The sequence below is a fragment of the Salmo salar genome, chromosome ssa13 (genome assembly GCF_905237065.1).
Source record: "Salmo salar chromosome ssa13, Ssal_v3.1, whole genome shotgun sequence".
In the NCBI taxonomy this organism is placed as follows: domain Eukaryota; kingdom Metazoa; phylum Chordata; class Actinopteri; order Salmoniformes; family Salmonidae; genus Salmo; species Salmo salar.
Genome location: NC_059454.1, coordinates 31,773,085 through 31,798,025, shown reverse-complemented (window position 1 = coordinate 31,798,025; position 24,941 = coordinate 31,773,085). Strand labels below are relative to the sequence as shown.

Below are 24,941 nucleotides of genomic sequence, written 5' to 3'. Positions count from 1 at the left end.
CCCTGCTGTATGTATACTAGTGCTGGGGTGTTATAACCCTGCTGTATGTATACTAGTGCTGGGGTGTTATAGCCCTGCTGTATGTATACTAGTGCTGGGGTGTTATAGCCCTGCTGTATGTATACTAGTGCTGGGGTGTTATAACCCTGCTGTATGTATACTAGTGCTGGGGTGTTATAGCCCTGCTGTATGTATACTAGTGCTGGGGTGTTATAGCCCTGCTGTATGTATACTAGTGCTGGGGTGTTATAACCCTGCTGTATGTATACTAGTGCTGGGGTGTTATAACCCTGCTGTATGTATACTAGTGCTGGGGTGTTATAGCCCTGCTGTATGTATACTAGTGCTGGGGTGTTATAACCTTGCTATATGTATACTAGTGCTGGGGTGTTATAAACCTGCTGTATGTATACTAGTGCTGGGGTGTTATAGCCCTGCTGTATGTATACTAGTGCTGGGGTGTTATAACCCTGCTGTATGTATACTAGTGCTGGGGTGTTATAACCCTGCTGTATGTATACTAGTGCTGGGGTGTTATAGCCCTGCTGTATGTATACTAGTGCTGGGGTGTTATAACCCTGCTGTATGTATACTAGTGCTGGGGTGTTATAGCCCTGCTGTATGTATACTAGTGCTGGGGTGTTATAGCCCTGCTGTATGTATACTAGTGCTGGGGTGTTATAACCGTGCTGTATGTATACTAGTGCTGGGGTGTTATAGCCCTGCTGTATGTATACTAGTGCTGGGGTGTTATAACCCTGCTGTATGTATACTAGTGCTGGGGTGTTATAACCCTGCTGTATGTATACTAGTGCTGGGGTGTTATAACCCTGCTGTATGTATACTAGTGCTGGGGTGTTATAGCCCTGCTGTATGTATACTAGTGCTGGGGTGTTATAACCCTGCTGTATGTATACTAGTGCTGGGGTGTTATAGCCCTGCTGTATGTATACTAGTGCTGGGGTGTTATAGCCCTGCTGTATGTATACTAGTGCTGGGGTGTTATAGCCCTGCTGTATGTATACTAGTGCTGGGGTGTTATAGCCCTGCTGTATGTATACTAGTGCTGGGGTGTTATAACCCTGCTGTATGTATACTAGTGCTGGGGTGTTATAGCCCTGCTGTATGTATACTAGTGCTGGGGTGTTATAACCCTGCTGTATGTATACAAGTGCTGGGGTGTTATAGCCCTGCTGTATGTATACTAGTGCTGGGGTGTTATAACCCTGCTGTATGTATACTAGTGCTGGGGTGTTATAGCCCTGCTGTATGTATACTAGTGCTGGGGTGTTATAACCCTGCTGTATGTATACTAGTGCTGGGGTGTTATAACCCTGCTGTATGTATACTAGTGCTGGGGTGTTATAACCCTGCTGTATGTATACTAGTGCTGGGGTGTTATAACCCTGCTGTATGTATACTAGTGCTGGGGTGTTATAGCCCTGCTGTATGTATACTAGTGCTGGGGTGTTATAACCCTGCTGTATGTATACTAGTGCTGGGGTGTTATAGCCCTGCAGTATGTATACTAGTGCTGGGGTGTTATAGCCCTGCTGTATGTATACTAGTGCTGGGGTGTTATAGCCCTGCTGTATGTATACTAGTGCTGGGGTGTTATAACCCTGCTGTATGTATACTAGTGCTGGGGTGTTATAGCCCTGCTGTATGTATACTAGTGCTGGGGTGTTATAACCCTGCTGTATGTATACAAGTGCTGGGGTGTTATAGCCCTGCTGTATGTATACTAGTGCTGGGGTGTTATAACCCTGCTGTATGTATACTAGTGCTGGGGTGTTATAGCCCTGCTGTATGTATACTAGTGCTGGGGTGTTATAACCCTGCTGTATGTATACAAGTGCTGGGGTGTTATAGCCCTGCTGTATGTATACTAGTGCTGGGGTGTTATAACCCTGCTGTATGTATACTAGTGCTGGGGTGTTATAGCCCTGCTGTATGTATACTAGTGCTGGGGTGTTATAACCCTGCTGTATGTATACTAGTGCTGGGGTGTTATAGCCCTGCTGTATGTATACTAGTGCTGGGGTGTTATAACCCTGCTGTATGTATACTAGTGCTGGGGTGTTATAGCCCTGCTGTATGTATACTAGTGCTGGGGTGTTATAACCCTGCTGTATGTATACTAGTGCTGGGGTGTTATAGCCCTGCTGTATGTATACTAGTGCTGGGGTGTTATAGCCCTGCTGTATGTATACTAGTGCTGGGGTGTTATAGCCCTGCTGTATGTATACTAGTGCTGGGGTGTTATAACCCTGCTGTATGTATACTAGTGCTGGGGTGTTATAACCCTGCTGTATGTATACTAGTGCTGGGGTGTTATAGCCCTGCTGTATGTATACTAGTGCTGGGGTGTTATAACCCTGCTGTATGTATACTAGTGCTGGGGTGTTATAACCCTGCTGTATGTATACTAGTGCTGGGGTGTTATAATCCTGCTGTATGTATACTAGTGCTGGGGTGTTATAACCCTGCTGTATGTATACTAGTGCTGGGGTGTTATAACCCTGCTGTATGTATACTAGTGCTGGGATGTTATAACCCTGCTGTATGTATACTAGTGCTGGGGTGTTATAACCCTGCTGTATGTATACTAGTGCTGGGGTGTTATAGCCCTGCTGTATGTATACTAGTGCTGGGGTGTTATAACCCTGCTGTATGTATACTAGTGCTGGGGTGTTATAACCCTGCTGTAAATATACTAGTGCTGGGGTGTTATAACCCTGCTGTATGTATACTAGTGCTGGGATGTTATAACCCTGCTGTATGTATACTAGTGCTGGGATGTTATAACCCTGCTGTATGTATACTAGTGCTGGGGTGTTATAGCCCTGCTGTATGTATACTAGTGCTGGGGTGTTATAGCCCTGCTGTATGTATACTAGTGCTGGGGTGTTATAACCCTGCTGTATGTATACTAGTGCTGGGGTGTTATAACCCTGCTGTATGTATACTAGTGCTGGGGTGTTATAACCCTGCTGTATGTATACTAGTGCTGGGGTGTTATAACCCTGCTGTATGTATACTAGTGCTGGGGTGTTATAGCCCTGCTGTATGTATACTAGTGCTGGGGTGTTATAGCCCTGCTGTATGTATACTAGTGCTGGGGTGTTATAACCCTGCTGTATGTATACTAGTGCTGGGGTGTTATAACCCTGCTGTATGTATACTAGTGCTGGGGTGTTATAGCCCTGCTGTATGTATACTAGTGCTGGGGTGTTATAGCCCTGCTGTATGTATACTAGTGCTGGGGTGTTATAACCCTGCTGTATGTATACTAGTGCTGGGGTGTTATAACCCTGCTGTATGTATACTAGTGCTGGGGTGTTATAACCCTGCTGTATGTATACTAGTGCTGGGGTGTTATAACCCTGCTGTATGTATACTAGTGCTGGGGTGTTATAACCCTGCTGTATGTATACTAGTGCTGGGGTGTTATAGCCCTGCTGTATGTATACTAGTGCTGGGGTGTTATAACCCTGCTGTATGTATACTAGTGCTGGGGTGTTATAACCCTGCTGTATGTATACTAGTGCTGGGGTGTTATAACCCTGCTGTATGTATACTAGTGCTGGGGTGTTATAGCCCTGCTGTATGTATACTAGTGCTGGGGTGTTATAGCCCTGCTGTATGTATACTAGTGCTGGGGTGTTATAACCCTGCTGTATGTATACTAGTGCTGGGGTGTTATAGCCCTGCTGTATGTATACTAGTGCTGGGGTGTTATAGCCCTGCTGTATGTATACTAGTGCTGGGGTGTTATAGCCCTGCTGTATGTATACTAGTGCTGGGGTGTTATAACCCTGCTGTATGTATACTAGTGCTGGGGTGTTATAGCCCTGCTGTATGTATACTAGTGCTGGGGTGTTATAACCCTGCTGTATGTATACTAGTGCTGGGGTGTTATAGCCCTGCTGTATGTATACTAGTGCTGGGGTGTTATAACCCTGCTGTATGTATACTAGTGCTGGGGTGTTATAGCCCTGCTGTATGTATACTAGTGCTGGGGTGTTATAACCCTGCTGTATGTATACTAGTGCTGGGGTGTTATAACCCTGCTGTATGTATACTAGTGCTGGGGTGTTATAACCCTGCTGTATGTATACTAGTGCTGGGGTGTTATAACCCTGCTGTATGTATACTAGTGCTGGGGTGTTATAACCCTGCTGTATGTATACTAGTGCTGGGGTGTTATAACCCTGCTGTATGTATACTAGTGCTGGGGTGTTATAACCCTGCTGTATGTATACTAGTGCTGGGGTGTTATAATCCTGCTGTATGTATACTAGTGCTGGGGTGTTATAACCCTGCTGTATGTATACTAGTGCTGGGGTGTTATAACCCTGCTGTATGTATACTAGTGCTGGGGTGTTATAGCCCTGCTGTATGTATACTAGTGCTGGGGTGTTATAACCCTGCTGTATGTATACTAGTGCTGGGGTGTTATAACCCTGCTGTATGTATACTAGTGCTGGGGTGTTATAACCCTGCTGTATGTATACTAGTGCTGGGGTGTTATAACCCTGCTGTATGTATACTAGTGCTGGGGTTTTGTCTTCTATGCTCTAGATCCACATGAAATAGAACACTCCCACATAGTTCCATCTGTTTGTGAGGGAATTACATGGACTTTATGAGGTGGAAAACATATCCGCGGTATGACAGGACGAATGGAGAGATGCGTTGGGTTACTCAGAGAGGGGAGAGGTCAGGAGATGCTGATGAGCTGGAGGATGGGAGCGGTGGTTAGAGGGTGTCTGGTCTCAGCTGTCCCCGGGGTCGTTTTAATCAGAGAGCTGGCTCCTCTCTCCTCTGTCGGGCTGCTTCCTCATCAACCCCTCTTCTCTTTCTTCACCTGCTCTTTATTATCCTGTCCACTACAGGAAATCCCTTCTTAATGAAGATACAACCAGATGTTGTATCAACACAAAACACCACAGCAGCTAATTTAGGCCTGATCATTTTACATTCAGCAGCAACAGTATTCGGTTACTCTTTTTCTTCTTTGCTAGCATGTAACCTACTTCTGGTTCTTCTATCGTTGCTGTCAGGCTATGTCGAGGCCCCAAACTATTAATCATCCTCTGAATCGCGTTGTCACAAAACTGTGTCACGACACACATGTTCCACAGCGTCTGTTGCCTGCCATGGTCCTGCTGCGTCCCCCTCAGGGGACGGGCGACTGGCACGCGCGGGTAGAGACGGGCAGACATGGGCAGGGTTGAGGACTGACTGGTTGTGGTGGTTCTTGCCCCCTCCATCTCATTAATTAGCCAGTGATTGTGTTCAATCAGATGCAGATCTCCACTTCAATGGGCCCCATATCAAAGGCAGGAGTCTAGCGGATAGCTGCTGTATTATGCACGGGGAGACCTAGTTATGTCAAGAGCGCCAGCAAGCGGAGCCATGGTTGTAGTGGCAGCGTGGGGAGATGGCAGCGGGGAAACTCTACCCATCGGGCTCTGAAAGATTAAAGAGGGTTTAGGCTGAGACATGCCAGCCAGTCCCCTGAGGACTAGGCTTCATGCACTTTTCCCGCTCCACTACAACAGATGCAGCCCTGATGAGGGGGGGGGGGACTTCAAACGCAGAGAGAGGGAGAAACCGAGAGAGGGAGGGAGGGGTGGGTGTATTCATGCCTTTCTCTTTCTCTCATACAGACACAGGAACCTGCCTCTTGTTATTTTCTTATTGTTAATGACAGAACCCAGCGGAGGTGTGTGCCAGGGGAGGTTGTCCTGTCTGTCTGTCTGTCTGTCTGTCTGTCTGTCTGTCTGTCTGTCTGTCTGTCTGTCTGTCTGTCTGTCTGTCTGTCTGTCTGTCTGTCTGTCTGTCTGTCTGTCTGTCTGTCTGTCTGTCTGTCTGTCTGTCTGCGGTGCCCTGGGTCCTGCGCTGTCGTCCTGTTGTGTGACCAGTGGTGCAGTCAGTGAAAGATGGTTCATTTCACTGAGTAACCTGTCGCGATGATGTGGCTGATTACTGGGTGTTTGTGTGCTTGCGTGTGCGTGCGTGCGTATGCACGTGTGCGTGTGTGTGCGTGTGCCGGTGCGTAGTGGTGGCACAGAGGAGGAGATGCAGACTGTGCAGTCAGCAGGTGTGTGTGATACTCTGGACGTCCTCCAGAAAGGAAGGGTCACACGCAGACTGAGACAGACAGTAGCACCAGGGGTCATCATTCTACACGATGTCTAACAGTGGGCTTGATCACTTTAATAACCATATATACTGTTTGATGGTTTTGGCTCATTGAATTTAACAGTTGTCTTAATAGTTTGACAAACATTGAGTGAGCTTCGGGGGCGTTGAGTGGGGATTTTTAAGCGAGCTTTGTTGATGCTTTGCGAGGTATTTTTAAATAATTACATTGATACCGTGTTTTTTCTGTAAGTGCAAAGATGACGATAGTCAGAACAGGGGGCAAAAGTGACATAATATCAACTATTACACTTGAGCCCAGCCTCGGTATGGATCCTCATCATCACCCCAGCCCAACATGTTGATGGTGCGGCAGGAAGCACAGGGGGCAGCCCATAGCACAGCGCTGGGGGCATAATGAAATTGGTTCCAGTCTCATCTGGGAAGTGCCCCTGTTTGATTTCATTAGCCAAATGTCTCACGGTGTCCACTCCAAGCCAGAGTAAATAGATTTCCTACAACTGGGATTTGAAGGGTCACTGGCTGCTGCTGTAGTGTCTGGCATGGACTCAGGACAGGCAGGGAGGGGGGACATAGGGAGGGAGGAGAGGGAGGGAGGGAGGGAGGCAGCAGGGATGGAAGGAGGGAGGGGTAGGGAGGGAGGAAGGGAGGGAGGGAGGAGAGGGAGGGAGGAGAGGGAGGCGGCAGGGATGGAAGGAGGGGGAGGGAGGGAGGGTAGGGAGTGTAGGGAGGGAGGGAGGGAGGGAGGGAGGGAGGGAGGGAGGGAGGGAGGGAGGGAGGGAGGGAGGGAGGGAGGGAGGGAGGGAGGGAGGAGAGGGAGGCGGCAGGGATGGAAGGAGGGAGGGGGAGGGAGGGAGGGTAGGGAGGGAGGAAGGAAGTGAGGAGAGGGAGGCGGCAGGGATGGATCTCATGACAAAGCACCTGTCATTCACTTGTCTTAATCTCTGCAGGTATTTCCTGCCTGGTGTTGTGTTGCATGGCGACCACACCGCTAGTTTCCTGTATTCTGTACTGTCAGAATACCCCCTCCCCTTCCTCCTCTCCGCTCACAGAGTCTAATCTAATAGAAGTGGAATGAGCCTACCCTGTGGAATGAGCCTACCCTTTGACTCTGGATAAAGATCCAATGCGGAGAAGGGACACTTGACTACTGCTTTGTTATAGCGTGTGCATGGTTGGATCCCTCCCACTCTTGACCTCCTCTAATTTGGATATGTCACCACCTGACAGCCGAGATGATCTGGAGTTGCATTAGACAGGACCTTTTTCTGAGGCTGTGGTGGTGTTTGGTTGGCTTGTGAGCAGCCAAGGTGGACCTGCTGGTGTACTCACCGTGACCTTAATCCTGACTCATGTGGAGACCAGCAGCAGCCCCTTAGCTTACAGCACACAATACAGTAAGCACGGCAGGGGGGAGAGGACTTCATTCATGCTCCTCTCTGTTTTCATTTTATCATCTAATCCCTCACTTCCCCTCCACCTCCAATCAGCTACAGTTCACAGAGAGAGGAGGAAGAGGAGGAGGACAGCCAAGGAGTAGGAGGGGGGAGTAGCCTGGCCCTAACCCTCCCTCCCTCCCGCCCACCCGCCCTTCCTCCCTCCCACTCTCCTGAAGCTCCCTCCCACCCGCCGTCCCTCCCTCTCTCCCTCCCACCCTCCCTCTCCTCCCACTCTCTCCCTCCCACCCTCCCTCTCTCTCTCCTCCCTCCCACCCTCCGTCCCTCCCTCTCTCCCTCCCTCCCACTCTCCCACCCTCCCTCCCTCCCACTCTCCCTCCCACCCTCCATCTCTCCCTCTCTCTCTCCCTCCCACCCTCCGTCCCTCTCTCCCTCCCTCCCACTCTCCCTGCCTCCCACCCTCCGTCCCTCCCTCTCTCCCTCCCTCCCACTCTCCCACTCTCCCTCCCACCCTCCGTCCCTCCCTCTCTCCCTCCCTCCCACTCTCCCACCCTCCCTCCCTCCCACTCTCCCTCCCACCCTCCATCTCTCCCTCTCTCTCTCTCTCCCTCCCACCCTCCGTCCCTCCCTCTCTCCCTCCCTCCCACTCTCCCACTCTCCCTCCCACCCTCCGTCCCTCCCTCTCTCCCTCCCTCCCACTCTCCCTCCCACCCTCCATCTCTCCCTCTCTCTCTCCCTCCCACCCTCCGTCCCTCCCTCCCTCCCACTCTCCCTGCCTCCCACCCTCCGTCCCTCCCTCTCTCCCTCCCACTACCATAAAACAGATTGAGGAGTGTTGTACCTTAGGAACACCTGCCATGCATTACACAACTGTACTTACAGTAGATGTGAGGGCTCAGCAGTGCAGACTGTTCCATGTTGATTTAATCCTGTATAGTCTGTTGTTCTCTGCTCTCTGGTAATCCATGTTGATTTAATCCTGTATAGTCTGTTGTTCTCTGCTCTCTGGTAATCCATGTTGATTTAATCCTGTATAGTCTGTTGTTCTCTGCTCTCTGGTAATTCATGTTGATTTAATCCTGTATAGTCTGTTGTTCTCTGCTCTCTGGTAATCCATGTTGATTTAATCCTGTATAGTCTGTTGTTCTCTGCTCTCTGGTAATTCTTTGTATTTGTATTTATTTAACCTTTATTTAACTAGGCAAGTCAGTAAAACCCTGCCTCTGTGTGTGTGTGTGTGTGTGTGTGTGTGTGTGTGTGTGTGTGTGTGTGTGTGTGTGTGTGTGTGTGTGTGTGTGTGTGTGTGTGTGTGTGTGTGCGTGTGTGTGTGTGTGTGTGTGTGTGTGTGCGTGCGTGCGTATGTCTCTGTGTGTATATGTGTTTTTGGGTTTACTAAAGGTTAGGGTTAGGAGTTAGGTTTAGGGTTAAGGTTAGGTTAAAGGTTAGGATTAGGAGTTAGGTTTAGGGTTAAGGTTAGGTTAAAGGTTAGGATTAGGAGTTAGGTTTAGGGTCAGGGTTAAGGTTAAGGTTAGGTTAAAGGTTAGGGTTAGAAGTTAGGTTTAGGGTTTAGGTTAAGGGTTAAGGGTTAGGAGTTAGGTTTAGGGTCAGGGTTAAGGTTAGGTTAACTTCTATGGGCTACGTGGGACGCTAGCGTCCCACCTGCGGGACACAGTCAGTGAAATATCAGGGCGGCAAATTCAAAAACAACAAAATGTCATAATTCAGCTTTCTCAAACATACAACTATTTTACACCATTTTAAAGATACACTTCTCCTTGATATTAACCACATTTTCCGATTTCAAAAAGGCTTTACAGCGAAAGCAAAACATTAGATTATGTTAGGAGAGTACATAGACAAAGATAATCACACAGCCATTTTCCAAGCAAGGACATGTGACAATAAAACCCAAAACACAGCTAAATGAAGCACTAACCTTTGACGATCTTCATCAGATGACATTCCTAGGACATTATGTTACACAATACATGTATGTTTTGTTCGATAAAGTTCATATTTATATCCAAAAACAGCATTTTACATTGGCGCGTGATGTTCAGAAAATGTATTCTCACCAAAACGGCCGGTGAATGTGCACATCAATTTACAAAAATACTCATCATAAACGTTGACAAAATATATAACAATTATTTAAAGAATTATAGATAGACTACCCCTGGATGCAACCGCTGTGTCAGATTTTAAAATAGCTTTACAGAGAAAGCACATTTTTCAATATTCTAAGTACATAGCTCAGCCATCACGGTGAGCGATACAGACACCCGTCAAGTTCGGGGCAACCTTAACTCAGAATTAGTATTAGAAATATTCTCTTACCTTTGCTGATCTTCATCAGAATGCACTCCCAGGACTGCTACTTCCACAAGAAATGTTGTTTTTGTTCCAAATAATCCATATTTATGTCCAAATACCTCCGTTTTGTTCGTGCGTACAGATCACTTATCCAAAGGCATAACGCGCGAGCGCGGAACCAGAGACGAAAAGTTAAATGTTCCATTACCGTACTTAGAAGCATGTCAAACGCTGTTTAAAATCAATCTTTATGGTATTTTTAACGTAAAATTGCAATAATATTCCAACCGGACAATAGTGTATTCATTCAAAGAGAAAAAGAAGGAACAGTGTGCTCGCGTGACCGTGCATATCCAATCCCTTTGTTGCCAGGCAGTCCACTCAGGAACTGAGCTCCTATTATCTGCCCAGTGACAGGAGAATGCTCAAACCACTTTCTGAAGGCTTTAGACAGCCAATGGAAGCATTAGGAGGTGCAACGTAACCCCACAGATACTGTAGTTTCGAAAGGGACTATAAAGAAGAACTACAATTCTCAGATCCTCCACTTCCTGGTTGACTTTTTCTCAGGTTTTTGCCTGCCATATGAGTTATGTTATACTCACAGACACCATTCAAACAGTTTTAGAAACGGCAGAGTGTTTTCTATCCAAATCTACTAATAATATGCATATTCTAGTTTCTGGGCCAGAGTAGTAACCTGTTTAAATTGGGTACGTTTTTCATCCGGCCGTGAAAATACTGCCCCCTAGCCCAGACAGGTTAAAAGTTAGGAGTTAGGGAAAATAGGATTTTGAATGGGAATCAATTGTTTGGTCTCCACTAGGATAGTAAAACAAACATGTGTGTGTGTGTGTGTGTGTGTGTGTGTGTGTGTGTGTGTGTGTGTGTGTGTGTGTGTGTGTGTGTGTGTGTGTGTGTGTGTGTGTGTGTGTTTCACCTCCAGGTGAAAAGGACGTCAGGTTGAACGTCAGACAGGTGTTGAAGTGGAGCGGTGGAGGTAGATGGTTGTAACAGTAGAGCAGTGGAATGCTGTGACCTGTCCTTGTGATTGAGCACCAGTAACATGGTATCTACTGTGAGTGTTATGTACTGTATGACAACAGCAATAAGTGTGGCTGCCGCTCGCCATGTTTAAAGCCTCCAGCCTGGGGGGGGGATTGAATTTGTTTTTGTCTTGCTCACCGCCCCCCCCACTCCATATCTCTCGACACCTTTATGAGACGAGACCGACTTGAATGCAGTGAATTTATCCACTCTCCCTCTCGCAAAACTCCTGGCTCGTGTTCAAGAGGCTATTGTTGAGTAATCTGTGGAGCGCTCTTCTCTCTCAGCACGGACCTGGCTGTGTGTGTGTGTGTGTGTGTGTGTGTGCGTGCGTGCGTGCCTAGGAGACCTGCGCTCAGACCAGGATATTGAACTGAGAGATATCTTTGCGCTACAGTTGTATAGTAAATGTATGGAGGGAGGCCAGTTATTCCCATCATTGCACATGCATTATACTCAATTATAGCTTGGGCTAATTGTTAACCATAGGGGTCCCTCTTAAGTAAAAGTAGAGGGGGAGGGCGAGATGTTCTATATTCCTTCTGGGCAATTCCTTATGCTGGAAGTAGAATATTCTACCTAGCAACAGGGAGAGAAGTTAGTGTAGAGTAGGGGAGAGAGAGTACAGCATGAATCAGGGGAGAGGAAAGAGGTGCCTTCAGCTTCCTGTTTGTTCCCTCTGCTGTAACCTTGCCTGCTGATTCCCATTCATTAAAGTTATAGGACACAGCATCAGTCCCCCCTCCGTCCCTCCCCTTCCCCTCCCTCTTCCAACCTGAAGTGAATTTTCTGATCACGTTTTGGCAGCCTCCCTGGAAGAGAAGAGAGAGAGGGAGAGAAGTGTAAAAAGAGAGAGTGATGACAGAAGGAGAGAGAAAGGATGCAGTGTCCTTGGTATTATCAGCGTTGGCTCACTGACTCTGTAATGTGACTTGTCCTGTAGGGAGAATCTTGATGGGAGGGAAGAAGCCTCATGACCACAAATCCCAGGCCTGCTAGCCACTTCAACATCCCCCTCTCCCTTCCTGCTCCAGAACATTCTACTGGATGACCCTTGACTGTGGAGCTCCTCTGAAGAATACAGCACTATATAGCAGGTGTTGGGGAGACTGGAGTTAAAGACCATAAAGTTGCATGCTGGTCTGGCTCTGTGTCCTCCTGAACCATTTGACCCAAATCCCGTCAATGTGCTGTGTTCCAAGCTACAGGGCACTTCCTAAAAGTAGGAGCAGCCTGACTGATGTCAGAGGGCCTTTGGAGGTGGGGCGTGTGCTCTCTCGCCCTCCCCTCATCTCCTTTCCTTCATCTCCTTTCCCCTCCCCCCTCATCTCCTTTCCCCTCCTCCCCTCATCTCCTTTCCCCTCCTCCCCTCATCTCCTTTCCCCTCCTCCCCTCATCTCCTTTCCCCTCCTCCCCTCATCTCCTTTCCCCTCCTCCCCTCATCTCCTTTCCTCCCCTCATCTTCTTTCCTCTCCTCTTCTCTTCTCTCCTTTCCTCTCCTTTCTTCTCCATTCCTCTCCTCTCTTCTCCTCTCTACTCACCCTCCCCTCCTCCCCTCTCCTCTGCCAGTCCTCTCTGGAAGAGGTGGTAGTATTGTGGTATGGTCAGGCCCAGTCAGGTAGTGTCCTCCCCAGTGCCCAGGCAGCGAGGGAGAGAGGTAGAGACAAGGCGGGCTATTAATCAGGCTGACCTGGCACGCGGCCTGGGTACATCATTAGAGCCTGAAATACGAGGGGACAGGGAGGTCATGCTCCCCGAACCTCACATCAATATACCCACAAAGGTAGAGGGGAGGGGGGGCAGCTGTTGTTATTATCCAAGGACCATTTGTTTTAGTGAGTTAGCCCCCCCACCCACCTTAAAATAAAGGCTCATAGGCCCGCTGCAGTACGTTAGCTAAATGCTTGTATTGTCCACTAGACCCTGGGCAGCAGGGTCTGCCAGGGTCTAGCAGTGTGTGGTTATGTTATCTACAGCCAGGCAGGACTCCAGTGGGACAGAACACACTGTGGAGATCAGGCTGACTTCTGCACTGTAAGGACAAACACAGCAGTACATTCAGCCAGTAATAGCTGCTGCTTGCCCCTGGCAACCAGTCAAAGGGCAACACAACTCTGATTGATTATTATTATACAAAGACGTTTTACTGTACAGGGAGGCATTTCTGGAGGCAGAATAGCTGAATATGTATTAGACCCTTGTTGTGATCTTTTGAGTACTTGCTGAGTACCTGGTTTGATGCAGATCATTCTTATTAGGTATTCTGTTGGAAATGATCATCCCTGCATGCATCAGCCATTACAATGCTCACATCATTCCTTTGTAATAACACCGTAACATGAGGAAGATGGACGAATTTTAACTTTCAGCTGTGCAGAAATGGAACAGTTGGTCAGTGACGATAGAGGTGTGTGTGTGTGTGTGTGTGTGTGTGTGTGTGTGTGTGTGTGTGTGTGTGTGTGTGTGTGTGTGTGTGTGTGTGTGTGTGTGTGTGTGTGTGTGTGTGTGTGTGTGTGTGTGTGGGAGAGAGAGGAGAGAGTCGAAGTGATAGATAGAGAGTGTGTGTGTGTGAGAGAGAGAGGAGAGAGAGAGAAGAAGAGAGAGAGTGATAGAGAGAGTGTGTGTGTGAGAGAGAGAGGAGAGAGAGAGAAGAAGAGAGAGAGAAGAAGAGAGAAGAAGAGTGATAGAGAGTGTGTGTGTGAGAGAGAGAACGAGAGAGAGAAGAAGAGAGAGTCAGAGTGATAGAGAGAGTGTGTGTGTGAGAGAGAGAGAACGAGAGAGAATAAGAGAGAGTCAGAGTGATAGAGAGAGAGTGTGTGTGTGAGAGAGAGAGGAAAGAGAGAGAACGAGAGAGAGAGAGAAGAGAGAGTCAGAGTGATAGAGTGTGTGTGTGTGAGAGAGAGAGAAGAAGAGAGAGTCAGAGTGATAGAGAGAGTGTGTGTGTGAGAGAGAGAGAGAGAAGAAGAGAGAGTCAGAGTGATAGGGAGAGTGTGTGTGTGAGAGAGAGAGGAGAGAGAGTCAGAGTGATAGGGAGAGTGTGTGTGTGTGAGAGAGAGAGAAGAAGAGAGAGTCAGAGTGATAGGGAGAGTGTGTGTGTGAGAGAGAGAGAAGAAGAGAGAGTCAGAGTGATAGAGAGAGTGTGTGTGAGAGAGAGAGAGAAGAAGAGAGAGTCAGAGTGATAGAGAGAGTGTGTGTGAGAGAGAGAGAAGAGAGAGTCAGAGTGATAGAGAGAGTGTGTGTGAGAGAGAGAAGAAGAGAGAGTCAGAGTGATAGAGAGAGTGTGTGTGTGAGAGAGAGATGGAGAGAGAGTCAGAGTGATAGAGAGAGTGTGTGTGAGAGAGAGAGAGAAGAAGAGAGAGTCAGAGTGATAGAGAGAGTGTGTGAGAGAGAGAGGAGAGAGTCAGAGTGATAGAGAGAGTGTGTGTGAGAGAGAGAGAGGAGAGAGTCAGAGTGATAGAGAGTGTGTGTGTGAGAGAGAGAGGAGAGAGTCAGAGTGATAGAGAGTGTGTGTGTGTGAGAGAGAGAAGAAGAGAGAGTCAGAGTGATAGAGAGAGTGTGTGTGAGAGAGAGAGGAGAGAGTCAGAGTGATAGAGAGAGTGTGTGTGAGAGAGAGAGAAGAAGAGAGAGTCAGAGTGATAGAGAGAGTGTGTGTGTGAGAGAGAGAAGAGAGAGTCAGAGTGATAGAGAGAGTGTGTGAGAGAGAGAGAAGAGAGAGTCAGAGTGATAGAGAGAGTGTGTGTGAGAGAGAGAAGAAGAGAGAGTCAGAGTGATAGAGAGAGTGTGTGTGAGAGAGAGAGAAGAGAGAGTCAGAGTGATAGAGAGAGTGTGTGTGAGAGAGAGATGGAGAGAGAGTCAGAGTGATAGAGAGAGTGTGTGTGTGAGAGAGAGATGGAGAGAGAGTCAGAGTGATAGAGAGAGTGTGTGTGAGAGAGAGAGGAGAGAGTCAGAGTGATAGAGAGTGTGTGTGTGTGTGTGAGAGAGAGAAGAAGAGAGAGTCAGAGTGATAGAGAGAGTGTGTGTGTGAGAGAGAGGAGAGAGTCAGAGTGATAGAGAGAGTGTGTGTGGAGAGAGAGAAGAAGAGAGAGTCAGAGTGATAGAGAGAGGTGTGTGTGTGAGAGAGAGAGAGGAGAAGAGAGAGTCAGAGTGATAGAGAGAGTGTGTGTGTGAGAGAGAAGAGAGAGTCAGAGTGATAGAGAGAGTGTGTGAGAGAGAGAGAAGAAGAGAGAGTCAGAGTGATAGAGAGAGTGTGTGAGAGAGAGAGAGGAGAAGAGAGAGTCAGAGTGATAGAGAGAGTGTGTGTGTGAGAGAGAGAGAGAAGAGAGAGTCAGAGTGATAGAGAGAGTGTGTGAGAGAGAGAGAGGAGAAGAGAGAGTCAGAGTGATAGAGAGAGTGTGTGTGTGAGAGAGAGAGAGAAGAGAGAGTCAGAGTGATAGAGAGAGTGTGTGAGAGAGAGAGAGGAGAAGAGAGAGTCAGAGTGATAGAGAGAGTGTGTGTGAGAGTTGTTTATTTTGGGGAGAGTGGAGCAGCAGCAGCATCGTGTAAAGTTGTGTAATGATTGATGGTTGTGGAGCAGAAATAGACAGTCAGGCCTTTGGTTTGCTTTATGTTGTGGTTGGGATGCTCCACAGAGCTCTATCATTCTGTCACTGACATTACACACAATCCACTTTTATTTGGCCGTGTAAAGTCTCCCCATTACAGAGACGACCTGCCTGAACCTTCCTGAGAGCATGTACAGTACCAGAGTATGGACTGTGTTGCACTGTACTGGTGACTGTGTCCTGTCCTCTCACTGTAATGCTGATTGCGATTGTGTGTTATCCTGGCCTGTGAGTGTACTGTGAGTGTACTGTGAGTGTGCTGTGAGTGTACTGTGAGTGTGCTGTGAGTGTACTGTGAGTGTACTGTGAGTGTGCTGTGAGTGTACTGTGAGTGTGCTGTGAGTGTACTGTGAGTGTACTGTGAGTGTGCTGTGAGTGTACTGTGAGTGTGCTGTGAGTGTACTGTGAGTGTACTGTGAGTGTACTGTGAGTGTGCTGCGAGTGTACTGCGAGTGTACTGCGAGTGTACTGTGAGTGTACTGTGAGTGTACTGTGAGTGTACTGCGAGTGTGAGTGTACTGTGAGTGTACTGTGAGTGTACTGTGAGTGTGAGTGTACTGTGAGTGTGAGTGTACTGCGAGTGTGAGTGTACTGTGAGTGTACTGTGAGTGTGCTGTGAGTGTGAGTGTACTGTGAGTGTACTGTGAGTGTACTGTGAGTGTGAGTGTACTGTGAGTGTGAGTGTACTGCGAGTGTGAGTGTACTGTGAGTGTACTGTGAGTGTACTGTGAGTGTGATGACGTCTCTGTCCTGTGTGTTTCAGATCCTGGTGAATTCTATCAACCACCCTGCCATGCTGTATGAGAATGGGGTGGTGAGCGAGGGAAGTCCCATCCACAGAGACCTGCTCTTCAGCCCAGACTACCAGCACATCTATGCCCTCACAGACAAACAGGTACAAGCTTCACACACGCTATAATATGAATATTAGATCATTTTTAAACAATCATACACTCTCACGGCACTAAACCAAACCTAATTGTTGTGTGTGTGTGCTTCCTCTGTGTTTTTCTGCCACTCCAGCACTCTATGTGATTGGTTGTGTTTGATTTCCAGTATACAGAGCCTCCACCTCCACCCCCCCCCTCCACCCCCCTGCCCAGCACCCTCTTCCCTCACACATGTTCCTCCCCCCAGTCATCACAGGCAACAGAACAGGAGAGGGGTCTCTCTGATCCCCTTTGATGGAATAAATCCCCTCCTTTTAGCCCTGCCAAAGCACCAATGGAAAGGGAATTCTCCCCTCTTCCCTTTCCTCCTCTACTCCAGTTATTTGTACCCTTCTCCTTTTCTCCCTGCTCTCTCTTTTCTTTCATGTGGTTTCTCCCCTAAGCTCAAATTGGAGGTCCTCGTCTCACTCATTAAAGACGTTTCCTCCATTATTACTGGAAGACCCCCCCCCCCCACCCCTCTATCCCAGCCTCTCTCTCTCTATCAGAATGGTTAGCAGGGTGATGAGAGATAAGAAGGCCACTGGGCTTACTGCTAAGGATTCATCTCTGAGGTTTAAATTGAAACGGCCCCCTCGCTCTCCTCTGGATTGCTATTTAACACCCCGTGGCCTCCTTCCCCTCCCTTCAGCCCCACCCACCCTCTCCTCAGTCCCAACCCCCGTCTTAGCCTGCTCTGTCCTCCCACTCAGACACCTGTACAGTTGAGTTAATGATAGATGTCTATCTACCCTGTCAGAGCAGACCTGTAGGTGTGTGCTCTGAGGCAGAGTGACATGAGGTAACAGGGTAAGGACTGTCAAGCTCTTTGACACTGCCTGGCTCTGTGACACTCTCTATTCCTGATGATGCCTTAGTTATGGGACAGACAGATGGGTTACCAATGCACCCCATCGTAACGCCACCCGCCTGCAGCCCTCTCCGGCTGTATTCCCACCCGACAACCCCAGAAAGTGATGACTGAATATCAATAGCCATTTTCCATCAAATGATTTGAGAGGTGGGCTATATCCAGGTGGGACGTCTCTGCCACAAACACGGTGTTTGTTCTCTGAGGAAAATCACCCAGTACCGTTTAAATCAAATCAAATGTATTTATAAAGCCCTATTTACATCAGCTGATGTCACAAAGTGCTGTACAGAAACCCAGCCTAAAACCCCAAACAGCAATCAATGCCGATGTAGAAGCAAGGTGGCTTGGAAAAACTCCCTAGAAAGGCAGGAACCTAGGAACAAACCTAGAGAGGAACCAGCCTCTGAGGGATGGCCAGTCCTCTTCTGGCTGTGCCGAGTGGAGATTATAAGAGTACATGGCCATCAAGGCCAGATCGTTCTCCAAGATGTTCAGGGTAGCACATCTGGTGAACAGGTCAGGGTTACATAGCTGCAGGTAGAACAGCAGAAACTAGATCATCAGCACAACCAGGTGAACTGAGGACCGGGACAATAACTAGCCGTCAGGCCAGGTAGTCCTGAGGCATGGTCCTGGGGCTCAGGTCCTGAGAGAGAGCGAGAGAGAGAGACAGAGAGAGTGAGACAGAGAGAGCGAGACAGAGCGAGACAGAGAGAGAGCGAGACAGAGAGAGACAGAGAGACAGAGAGAGAGAGACAGAGAGAGAGAGCGAGACAGAGAGAGAGAGAGACAGAGAGAGACGAGAGAGAGAGAGAGAGAGACAGACAGAGAGAGAGAGAGAGAGAGAGACAGTCAGAGAGAGAGAGAGAGAGACAGACAGAGAGAGAGAGACAGAGAGAGAGTATATCCCACAAAGATCTCCTCCACCACACGAGCCCTAGGGGGTGCAAAACCGGACAGGAAGATCACGCCAGTGACTCAAAGCCTGTCAAGACATGACGCCTTTGGACGGCATGGAAGAGCACCAGTGACTCAGCCCCTGTAATATGGTAAGAGGCAGAGAATCCCAGTGGAGAGAGGGGAGCCGGCCAGGTAAAGACAGCAGGGGCGGTTCGTCACTCCAGTGTCTTGCCGTTTGCCTTCGCAACCCAGGGCCAGACTACACTCAATCATAGGACCTTCTGAAGAGATGAGTGTTCATTAAAGACTGAGGTTACTGAGTCTGCGTCTCTCATATGGATAGGCAGACCATTCCTTAGACCCAGAGAAGGCCCGGAGAAGGCGAGTGGGAAAGCTGCCGTTACCGTCAATACTACTTGCCAACGTTATACGCTGCACCGGCAAGATAGAACAGCACACTCCGGTAAGACGAGGGGGAGGGCGGTCTGTGCATATTTGTAAACAATAGCTGGTGCACGAAATCTAAGGAAGTCTCTAGATTTTGCTCTTGTGATAAATTGCAGGCCACACTACTTGCCTAGAGAGTTTTCAGCTATACTTTTCGTGGCTGTTTATTTACCACCACAGACAGATGCTGGCACGAAGACCGCACTCAGTCAGCTGTATAAGGAATTAAGCAGACAGGAAACCACTCACCCAGAGGCGGCGCTCCTAGTGGCAGGAGACTTTAATGCAGGGGAACTTAACCTCTATGGGCTAGGTGGGACGCTAGCGTGCCACCCGTGGTGCACTCCATCAACAGCAGGTGCATTTCAAGAGCGGCAAATTTGAATCCAAATAAATGTCAAAATTCAAATTTTTCAAACATACAACTATTTTACACCCTTTGAAAGATAAACATCTCCTTAATCTAACCACGTTTTACGATTTCAAAAAGGTTTTACGGCGAAAGCATACATTTAGAGTATGTTAGGACAGTACATTTACAAGAGTTGTGTGTAATGTTTTGTCAATTCAAAGACAGGGTCACCAAAACCATAAAACCAGCTAAAATGATGCACTAACCTTTTACAATCTCCATCAGATGACACTCCTAGGACATTATGTTAGACAATGCATGCATTTTTAGTTCTATCAAGTTCATATTTATATCCAAAAACAGCGTTTTACTATGGCATTGATGTTGAGGAAATCGTTTCCTCCAATAACCGGCAGTCAAGTCAGCGTCACAAATTAAATAATTAAAATTAGAAAACATTGGTAAAATATTATATTGTCATTTAAAGAATTATAGATTTACATCTCTTGAACGCAATCAACTTGCCAGATTTAAAAATAACCTTACTGGGAAATCACACTTTGCAATAATCTGAGCACTGCGCCCAGAAAAATACGCGTTGCGATACAGACTAGACGTCATGTTGGGGAGATCTAAAATCGAAAATACTATGTAAATAATCCATTACCTTTGATTCTCTTCATCAGATGTCACTTCCAGGTATCACAGGTCCATAACGAATGTAGTTTTGTTCAAAAAAGCTCATCATTTATGTCCAAAAATCTCCGTCTTGTTAGCACATGATCTAAGCCAGCCGGACTTCTCGTCATGAACGAGGGGAAAAAATATATTTACGTTCGTTCAAACATGTCAAACGTTGTATAGCATAAATCATTAGGGCCTTTTTTAACCAGAACATGAATAATATTCAAGGTGGACGAATGCATACTCTTTTATAACGTATTGGAACGAGGGTACCCAACATGAACTCGCGCGCCAGGTGTCTAATGGGCCATCATCGTTCCATGGCTCTTGTTCGGTCAGATCTCCCTCCAGAAGACTCAAAACACTTTGTAAAGGCTGGTGACATCTAGTGGAAGCAATAGGAAGTGCCAAAATATTCCTCAGCCCCTGTGTTTTTCAATGGGATAGGTTTAAAGGTAATACAACACATCAGGTATCCACTTCCTGTCAGAAAATGTCTCAGGGTTTTGCCTGCCAAATGAGTTCTGTTATACTCACAGACACCATTCAAACAGTTTTAGAAAAGTTAGGGTGTTTTCTATCCATATGTAATAAGTATATGCATATTCTAGTTACTGGGTAGGAGTGGTAACCAGATTAAATCGGGTATGTTTTTTTATCCAGCCGTGTCAATACTGCCCCCTAGCCCTAACAGGTTAAATCAGTTCTACCAAATCTCTATCAAAATGTTAAATGTGCAACCAGAGGGGAAAAAATTCTATATCACCTGTACTCCACACACAGAGACGCGTACAAAGCTCTCCCTCGCACTCCATTTGGTAAATGCAACCACAACTCTGTCCTCCTGATTCCTGCTTACAAACAAAAATTAAAGCAGGAAGCACCAGTGACTCGGTCTATAAAAAAGTGGTCAGATGAAGCAGAGCTAAACTACAGGACTGTTTTGCTATCGCAGACTGGAACATGTTCCGGGATTCTTTCGATGGCATTGAGGAGTACACCACATCAGTCACTGGCTTTATCAATAAGTGCATCGAGGACGTCGTCCCCACAGTGACTGTACGTACATACCCCAACCAGAAGCCATGGATTACAGGCAACATTCGCACTGAGCTAAAGGGTAGAGCTACCGCTGTCAAGGTGCGGGACTCTAATCCGGAAGCTTACAAGAAATCCTGCTATGCCCTGCGACGAACTATCAAACAGGAAAAGCATCAATACAGGGCTTAAACCTCTTACATCTAGGCGTTCCGCTAGCAGAACCCCTAGCCAACAGCCAATGGGACCGCATGGCGCGAAATACAAAAACCTCAAAAATCCAATAATTTAAATTTTTCAAACATACGACTATTTTACACCATTTGAAAGATAAACCTCTCCTGAATCCAACCGCGTTGTCCGATTTCAAAAAGGCTTTACAGTGAAAGCAAAACATTAGATTATTTTAGGAGAGTACATATACAAAAATAATCACACAGCCATTTTCCAAGCAAGCATATATGTCAATAAAAACCAAAACACAGCTAAATGAAGCACTAACCTTTGATGATCTTCATCAGATGACACTCCTAGGACATTATGTTATACAATACATGTATGTTTTGTTCAATCAAGTTCATATTTATATCCAAAAACAGCTTTTTACATTGGCGCGTGATGTTCAGAAAATGTATTCCCACCAAAATCTTCAGGTGAATTTACAAAAATACTCATCATAAACGTTGACAAAATACATAACAATTATTTTAAGAATTATAGATACAGAACTCCTTTATGCAATCGCTGTGTCAGATTTTAAAATAGCTTTTCGGCGAAAGCACATTTTTCAATATTCTGAGTACATAGCTCAGCCATCACGGTGAGCTATTCAGACACCCGCCAAGTTCGGGGCAAACTAAACTCAGAATTAGTATTATACATATTGTATTACCTTTGCTGATCTTCGTCAGAATGCACTCCCAGGACTGCTACTTCCACAAGAAATGTTGTTTTTGTTCGAAATAATCTATAGTTATGTCCAAACACCTCTGTTTTGTTCGTGCGTTCAGGTCACTATCCAAAGGGTAACGCGCGAGCTCATTTCGAGACACAAAAAGTCAAAATGTTCCATTACCGTACTTAGAAGCATGTCAAACGCTGTTTAAAATCAAAATTGCAATGATCATGAGAACGGTGAGGAATCAGCCCAGAACTACACGGGAGGATCTTGTCAATGATCTCAAGGCAGCTGGGACCATAGTCACCAAGAAAACAATTGGTAATACACTATGCCGTGAAGGACTGAAATCCTGCAGCGCCCGCAAGGTCCCCCTGCTCAAGAAAGCACATATACATGCCCGTCTGAAGTTTGCCAATGAACATCTGAATGATTCAGAGGACAACTGGGTGAAAGTGTTGTGGTCAGATGAGACCAAAATGGAGCTCTTTGCCATCAACTCAACTCGCCGTGTTTGGAGGAGGAGGAATGCTGCCTATGACCCCAAGAGAACCATCCCCACCGTCAAACATGGAGGTGGAAACATTATGCTTTGGGAGTGTTTTTCTGCTAAAGGGACAGGACAACTTCATCGCATCAAAGGGATGATGGACGGGGCCATGTACCGTCAAATCTTGGGTGAGAACCTCCTTCCCTCAGCCAGGGCATTGAAAATGGGTCGTGGATGGGTATTCCAGCATGACAATGACCCAAAACACACGGCCAAAGCAACAAAGGAGTGGCTCAAGAAGAAGCACATTAAGGTCCTGGAGTGGCCTAGCCAGTCTCCAGACCTTAATCCCATAGAAAATCTGTGGAGGGAGCTGAATGTTCGAGTTGCCAAGCGTCAGCCTCGAAACCTTAATGACTTGGAGAAGATCTGCAAAGAGGAGTGGGACAAAATCCCTCCTGAGATGTGTGCAAACCTGGTGGCCAACTACAAGAAACGTCTGACCTCTGTAATTGCCAACAAGGGTTTTGCCACCAAGTACTAAGTCATGTTTTGCAGAGGGGTCAAATACTTATTTCCCTCATTAAAATGCAACTCATTTTATAACATTTTTGACATGCGTTTTTCTGGATTATTTTGTTGTTATTCTGTCTCTCACTGTTCAAATAAACCTACCATTAAAATTATAGACTGATCATTTCTTTGTCAGTGGGCAAACGTACAAAATCAGCAGGGGATCAAATACTTTTTTCCCTCACTGTAGAGGTTTGGAACTCTCTTTCTTATTGGTCTAGAACAGGGCTCTCCAACCCTGTTCTTGGAGAGCTACCGTCCTGCAGGTCTTCTGTCCAACCCCAGTTGTAACTAACCTGGCTCTAATTATTAGAATCAGGTGCTCTAGATTAGGCTGTGAAAACCTACAGGACGGTAGCTCTCCAGGAGCAGTTAGAGAGCCCTGGTCGAGAAAGGAATTTACCACATGGTGATGTCACGGCACTTGCGTTGCATTGATCTCTGCTGTGGGGGTTAGGTCGTGTGAATCAAGGTCTTTCCCTGGGTAGCAGCAGTAGTTATGCCCAGTGTGGTTTAGCGGGAGTCTGGGAGAGGGAGGGGACCTCTGAGCCTAGTAGCTCTGCTGGAGCAGAGGATCATCAGCACACTGACTCCACTTAGTTACTGTATATAGTCTCCCCTCTCCCTTCCTTTCGTACTGCAGCTAGCCCCTGCCCCAGAGGACCATCAGCACACTGACTCCACTTAGTTACTGTATATAGTCTCCCCTCTCCCTTCCTTTCGTACTGCAGCTAGCCCCTGCCCCAGAGGACCATCAGCACACTGACTCCACTTAGTTACTGTATATAGTCTCCCCTCTCCCTTCTTTTCGTACTGCAGCTAGCCCCTGCCCCAGAGGACCTGACCTTGTCCTCTACACCTCTCCCTAACTCCCAGCAGTGTACTGTACATACTGTACACTCACACATTCCCTCACTACATCTGCTACAGTGGTGCTAGAAGAAATCTCATTGGTCACATTGGAGATTTTTTGGGGGTGTCATAATATTATGAATATGATTACCATTATGGGGGACTTCCATTGCAGCTGGTCCTATGATTTATTAACTCAAGGCTGTGTATTATAGATGAGCATGGATGGCCCACTGGTACGTTACCTATGTCATCCAGATGTCCATGCATGTTAGGGTGATAAATGGAAGTACAGATATCCACGGCCTGCTCTCCTCAGGCTGTTCCCTGGCCATGGCCTACTCTCCTCAGGCTGTTCCCTGGCCATGGCCTACTCTCCTCAGGCTGTTCCCTGGCCATGGCCTACTCTCCTCAGGCTGTTCCCTGGCCATGGCCTACTCTCCTCAGGCTGTTCCCTGGCCATGGCCTACTCTCCTCAGGCTGTTCCCTGGCCATGGCCTACTCTCCTCAGGCTGTTCCCTGGCCATGGCCTCATTCCTGGGGTGAGTCAGATGAGATCTCACCCCATAGGGCCTAGTTCAACCACCTCATTTTGGCTCAGCCTTGACAGTGGCAAAAATAAAGACCAATATGAACTCTCACTGTCCCCAAAGACAGCCTGGTGTGTGTGTTGTCCTGTCTCTGCTATATATAGAAGCAGATCACATTTGACTGGTTTTAGCATCTGAACAGGCAGCAGTGACAGACAGCCAAGGTGCTGAATGAATCTGGGATTCAGAGCCAGCTCCAAACTGCTTTGCACACAGCTCCCTCTCACCCGCACCTGCACCCACACACACACACACACACGCACGCACGCACGCACGCACGCACGCACGCACACACACACACACACACACACACACACATATAGGGAAAGGGAAAGAGTGATGAGGAGAGGTGGGGAAATTAATTGGTTTGACGATATTTCTCTCTTTCTCCTACTCTCTCTATCTCCTCTTTTAAAGTCTCCACCTCCTCCTGCTGAAGGAGTCAATGGTCCTCATGCCTTTGGGGAGCTTCTCTCTTTTCTCTCCTCGCTCCCTCCCCCTCCTTTTCTTCCTCTCGCTCCCTCTCTCACCCTCTCCCCCCCTCTCTCTCTCCCTCTCTAGGAGGAGATCTGAGTGATGGCTATTCTCTCAGAAACAGCCGCCAGCTAAAGAGATGGATAGAATCTTACCTCAGCTGTGGAATGGAGTTTTACACTTAAGCTGTGTTCGAATACTCATGCTAGCCGCACTAACTGTAGTATTTGTGACCTAGATTGAGTATGTAATATGCTTATTTGTCATAGTATGGATATAGTTAGTATGCCAAAAGTTCCTGAATTGGAAGT

The 24,941-nt window shown here is 47.3% G+C and overlaps 1 protein-coding gene across 3 annotated transcripts in view; it reads left to right on the top strand.

The window, feature by feature from the left end:
- Window positions 1-24,941, top strand: part of LOC106566890 (plexin-A1) — a 274,998-nt gene that overhangs the window by 146,109 nt on the left and 103,948 nt on the right. For all 3 annotated transcript variants that reach the window (XM_014135443.2, XM_014135442.2, XM_045693144.1), the window contains exon 4: window positions 16,293-16,424. In XM_014135443.2, the coding sequence (XP_013990918.1) occupies window positions 16,293-16,424 (132 nt within the window). The remainder of the gene's footprint in view (window positions 1-16,292; window positions 16,425-24,941) is intronic.